At 43.0% G+C, this 6,018-nt stretch overlaps 1 protein-coding gene across 1 annotated transcript in view; it reads left to right on the forward strand.

Annotated features, from left to right (window-relative positions):
- Positions 1 to 5,802, forward strand: part of lmcd1 (LIM and cysteine-rich domains 1) — a 12,669-nt gene extending 6,867 nt beyond the window's left edge. Inside the window, exons 3-7 of the mRNA XM_056438433.1 lie at positions 227 to 482; positions 1,847 to 1,996; positions 2,492 to 2,737; positions 3,134 to 3,352; positions 3,526 to 5,802. Of these exons, the coding sequence (XP_056294408.1) occupies positions 227 to 482; positions 1,847 to 1,996; positions 2,492 to 2,737; positions 3,134 to 3,352; positions 3,526 to 3,636 (982 nt within the window). The 3' untranslated portion in view covers positions 3,637 to 5,802. The remainder of the gene's footprint in view (positions 1 to 226; positions 483 to 1,846; positions 1,997 to 2,491; positions 2,738 to 3,133; positions 3,353 to 3,525) is intronic.
- The last annotated feature ends 216 nt before the right edge of the window (positions 5,803 to 6,018 follow it).

Below are 6,018 nucleotides of genomic sequence, written 5' to 3' on the forward strand. Positions count from 1 at the left end.
ATGTAAATAAATTGTCATGTTTTGGTTTTGTGGGTCATCAGTTTCAGTCGTTGCATGCCGATCCCTTCAGCTTCAGGTTTTGATGCCGGGGAAACAATTTCTATCCACCCAATCAAATTAAAGGACCCGCATTTGGCAGAAAACCGTCCTTTTAATTCATCAACATTCTCTTGAAAGCTGGTCATGTGGTATATTTTTTTCTTCTTTTCGCCCTATACCTATGCAGGAAAGCCTGCGTGTCCTGCGGCTGCGGCGCGGTCGACCACGCCGCGGGAAGCGACGCGGAGGACGACCAGCGAATGGGACGCCTGCTCGCCGACTCGCCCTGCTCCCATTTGACGGCGAAGGTCAAAGGAGGCGGCGGCCTCCGTGTGTACAAGAGGAACCGCATGATCGTGACCAATCCGGTGGTGACGCGCAAAGACCCGACCTTCAACACCACGGCGTACGACTGGGCGCCGGCCGGCCTCAACCAGACGCTGGTGAGGGGCGGCGAGGCGGGAAGTCGCTCCTTACTCACCGGCGGCTGTTTGTTGAGGGAGACACCACGACTCTGCCGGACAGAGCTGGAACAAAAATGTACCAAGCGAGAATAGGACGTCCAAAAAAACATCAATGGATTTCAGATGAAAACATTTAATAATCAAACTAAGGCGAGAATTCTGCTTAAGATCCGCTCACGTTAAACGCTTCCAGCTATTCTCAATCTAACAGAGATCTATAGGTAGAGATGTAAGTGTTATTAATTCCCTTTTTATGCACATTTAAAACTTGCTGGGAGATTTTGAACACAGTATGCAGATTCATTTTGGACTCAGCCAAAAAATTGTCATAAACATTCAACACAGGATGAACACACATTACTGGGAGCAGCGCGATTGGCCGAGGAGTTTATTAGTTTTATGACCGAGCTGGTACCATTTTAGGACCAGTCCTCAATACTCACCCCTTTGTGGGTTGGCTATGCTTGTTTTTTGAATTCGAACCTCAATGCACACGCTCATAAACAAAGAAAGCTCGCGATGAACGCCTAAAAACAACAACGTGAAAAAACTCAAATGTCATTCCCATCCTCAAAAACTCACCGCTGGTATTTACCACTGAATTCACTTTGGTTTAGTTTCTGCTGGCTCCTCTGCGCGTCGAACCGCCTGGACCGCCTGGTTTCCGTTAAAAACACAAGCATGTTTCAGGTTTCACAACCTATAATTATGAGGATGACAGTGATTATTGAGCGCTGCGGTGCGGTGGGGGGACGGGCTGCGGTTGAACTTGCAGAGACGGATCCAAATCCGACACTGGGAATCCAGATCTGCCTCTCAAAGACCTCAGCGGTCAGAATAGTCAGGAGAGTGCCAGTATCATGGATACATATATATAGAGATAGATAGATAGATATCTCTATATATAAATAATGCACAGGCAGAGCAGCAATGGAGAGACGTTAATTTGATCTAAATGTGAATCTAAAGAACTTAATCTTTCTGATTCGCCCCGGTGACTTACCATTAAAGACTATTTGAGACATTTGTCTTATACATGGTAGTATAAATAACTACAGAAATGAATGCATCCCCACTTGAGTCTGCTTTTTTTGTGTGAGTTGGAACTCTTGTGCTTGTTATTTTAATTTTATTCTATTCCAGTACATTTCAGAGTAGCCTTTCAGAAGTTACCTTTCTCCACCATGTTTAACTGTGTGGAACTGACCTCACGAAACCAAACAGCTCCCCGTCGGGGTGAAAGCATAAGTTTGTCAGTTCAAGTAGTTGGTTCACATCGCATCACAACTAATTCTGTCTAAAAATAATCGTAACAAGTCAAATGCCCCCGATTCCCCCCTCAGGCCATGCAGTACATGGAGCTCATCCCGCAGAGTCAACATCCCCTGCTGGGGACGGATGGAGCGTTGGAGCGACGGAGGCAGCTCTCCAGTCAGCTCCCGGCCTACGATCAGGACCCCATGAAGTGTCAGAGCCTGGCCAGTGAGGAGGAGGTGAGACTCAGAGCGACTACGAGGAACTTTCCTCTTGTGGTGATTGTGGCGGTCCCTGTGGACGAAGATGGTAGTGTTTTCCAATTACCTGTATATTAAAAAAAAGACCATCTTCTCTCTGATGGTCTAGTTTAGTTATGTAGTTATGTAGAGAGTCTTCAGTGTTGAGACTGTTTCATAACCAAACTTCCTCATAGTAACTTTACGCTCTTTGTTAACTCACTAATATCCCTTAAATCCGTTTGAATGGGAAATAACGTGAGCATTACATTTTTCAGTTTCAATTCAGTTTATTTGTATAGCCCAATTACACAAATTACAAATTTGTCTCGGAGTGCTTTACAATCTGTACACATAGACATCCCTGCCCCAAAACCTCACATCGGATCAGGAAAAACTCCCAAATAACCCTTCAGGGGGGAAAAAGGGAAGATGTAAAAGTCTGTTTTCCGATTGCTAGTTTCTGATTCTGATCTCTTACTTCTCCTCCTGCAGATTTCCTCCATGCTGCTGTTTGTGAAGAGCTACAAACAGGAGGTGTTAGGAGTCGGGGAGGTGGCCTTGCCCGGTGAGGGCGGAGCTCTGATGGAAGCGGCCAATCAGAGGACAGCGAAGGACGCAAAGGACGGCGGCCACAGTGGCAGGAAAGATGCCGCGGAGCACCGGGACCACGGCTCCTCTAACCACGCCACGGCCTCTGCTACCGGCACCACTAACGGAACAGATGACCAGAATGAACATGTAAGTAAATACGGCGTCTGACATCTTGGAAGTTTAAATACCGGTATTGTTGTTTGCTTCGCAAAGCACCGGACCAGATTTTAATTTGATCTGTGTTTACAGTACCTAAAGGACACCGTAGGTTTTCCCAATGCTTGAAAAAGGAAACCAAAGGATATTCCGTTGGATGCAATCTGCAACCTCACCACTAGATGCCGCTAAATCCCACCCGCTGGTCCCTTGAGTAAAATCGTAATTTTTGAAGTAACTATAACTAAAGCTATGTTGTTGTTAGTGAAGATACTGTTTATCTCTACAAGGTAGAATCATCTGAGCTAAATGCCTCACTGACTGACATTCTAAACACAAAGTTTGTTGCAATAGTTTAGTTCCCTTTCTTATTCTCTGTCTTCTCAGCGTTGCACCGGTTGCCGCGGCGAGGTCGCCAAGGAGAGTCCAGCCGTTTACGCCGAGCGTGCGGGTTACCATCACGCCCTGTGGCATCCCACCTGCTTCGTGTGTTCAGAGTGTGGCCGGGGTTTGGTGGACCTGGTCTACTTCTGGTCTGGCCAGAAGCTGTTCTGCGGACGGCACTACTGTCAGACGGTCTGGCCGCGATGCTCCGGCTGCGATGAGGTGAGACGGCGTCCCGGCTGTAGACTCTAAATATACAGTTTGAAGTCACAGGGTAATTACAATAGATGGAGTTTAGTTCGACCAATGCAAACAACAAACATGATCAGTTAAACAACTTTATGGTTAGATATCTCCTCTCCACTTCCCACCCCCGTCCCGCTCTCCTTCCTCAGTTGATCTTCTCTCAGTCTTTCCACACGGCAAAAGATGGACGGACGTGGCATCGTCAACACTACTGCTGCTGGAAGTGCGGCCAAGACCTGGACACGCCCTGTCAGCACTGAACAATCTGCATTACAGAGAAAAGATTTTTGAGTGTAGTTGGTTTGCTTGTTTCATATAGATTTAGTAAAAAAAAGTAGAGCTTTAAATCTTTAATTGTGTGTATGTGGTGATGGAGCTGAAGTATTCTGGTTCTCTCTGGCTCCACCTCCTCCTTTATGCTTTTCCCTCCTGAAGACCTAAGATAACTAATACCGAAACAAAAGGGGCTCAACGTCTTTAAATTTGATGTTTATTTGAGATGTACTAATTTAAAATACTGTTTCCTTCAAGTCCAGTTGATATATGGATGTTTATAACACTTTGGACATCTAGCGGACGTTGAAGTATTTAAATACTTGTTCAGTTGAGCCTACTGGCGTTTGAGGTACTTAAGCAAACGTTAAGTTGACAAAAAGTGTTTTGAAGTACTACAACCGACGTCTGGTGGATTTATTAGCACTTACATTGTCGACAGTGACCGGAGCCAGAGCTGCTTTCAGATACACTGAGCAGCTCAAAGCACCGAGCAGCAGACAGTTTAGGAAACAAATGAGTAAATGAAAATGAGATGAGAGATAAATGAATTCAAAAAAGTGGTCCAGGCTGGTTTCAGCACTTTCAACCACATCACACATACTTCATGGCGTTTTGAGGATTTTATTTCTGTTGTTGGCCCAGAAGTTGAGCTTGAAAGTTCATTTTCTTGACTTGAAAAGAAAAGAAAAAATCTTTAGATTACTTTTTTAATTGATTGCTGTTAGAAAATACTAATTGCTGACAATGTTAGCAATATTTTGTTGATGTGATCAGCTTAAATGTACCTGTACTTGCATAGAGCTTCAACACTTAACATCATTCTTACACTGATGGGAGGGGCTAAGGTTCCACCTGCACAGTAACAGTAACTAACTGTTCTTCCAAAAAAATTATATTTTGTTAATTTTTGTGCATTTTCCTCCAAATGTCCAGCAACATGAGCGATAAGTGTCCATGCAGTATTTAGGCAAAAATAATACTTAAAGATTGTGGTTTGCGTTGAAATAAATACAGAAGTGGCGTAACTTAAAGGTACTACAAGAACTTCAACTTTGGGTGGATTCTGGCACTCCCTGTGGACAAAAGTGGTAGTGTTTTTGATTTTGTCGCTCTTTATACTTTCTGGTTCACGAATACGTGGATTACAACATAATTGATTTTGTGTGTTGTATAATAACGATACTGCATTCGTTTTCATTGGCATAGCTGTACAAACAGTGAGTGAGAAGCATTGACGTGTTTAGCACCAGAACTCTAAGTGAGGGGCTAACGGCTATATCCAAGCTCTTTATGAAATAATACATGTTTGGTATGAACACAGCGAGATAGGATATGCATCTTTGTTTCGGTAAAATAACAGATCACTGAATTCCACAGTGAAGAGTAAAGAGTGAGTTATGATGGGGGCCTCTCGCGCTCGATGGAAATCAGGACTAGGATGCGATGAATCAAGTTGAACAGTATTTAATGGCAAGGAGTATAAACGAAAGTTTAACAAATAACCAAAAGCTCACGATCGTGGGTTCCGTGGTGATGCAGGCTCCGCAGGTACAAGCTCCAAGAAAGCAGGTGTTGCTGCCGAACCAGCATCAAGACGAAGGACGACGTGTGTTAGTTGCATATCAGCCAATCACCTACTCTCAAAGGTTAGTCAAGCCTTTAACACCTTTTCGTTGGATAAAAGTCCGGAGAGGTCGAATGTCACTGAACCCCGGGTCAAAACGTCACTTCCGGTCAAGTCACTAAACAAGTATTTTCACAATAAAAGTCCCGTCTGTTATTGTCTGCATTAAAGTCACTTCACGGGTTCCAACCGGCTTCGACAGTTCTGAAATACGAAACTAACATACATAACATTACTTGACATATACATAGAGTAAATATTACCCCTATCCTTCATAACACATTAACAACAATATCAATATTCTCCATAATATTTCCTATTACAATATGTTTCTATATGTATTAATTTAAAGCATTAGACTCCCTCTGTACATGTGCAATATCAAAATAAACTATTACAACCTAACAAGAGTGAACCACAGGAATCAGATTAAACTGTTTTAAATCAGAAGTGATGGTGTTAAGAGAGATGTTTTCTTCTGATCATGTTTTGACAGCTGATAGAATTAAAAGCACTTCTGATTAAACTCTGTTGTCTGTCATCTTTTTGGAGAGTATTTTGTCTGTATATTTTCAATAACTTTTTAAAGTTCATCGCATCATTGTGAACTTCAACTTCACAGTGAGTGGGTTATTTCTGAAGGACAGCCTCAGCAAAACTATCTTTATCTATATATCTATATCTCAATATATAGATATCTATCTATATATCGATATATAATTATCGAAAGATAGGTCTATAG

The sequence above is a fragment of the Pseudoliparis swirei genome, chromosome 18 (assembly GCF_029220125.1).
Source record: "Pseudoliparis swirei isolate HS2019 ecotype Mariana Trench chromosome 18, NWPU_hadal_v1, whole genome shotgun sequence".
Classification (NCBI taxonomy): Eukaryota; Metazoa; Chordata; class Actinopteri; order Perciformes; family Liparidae; genus Pseudoliparis; species Pseudoliparis swirei.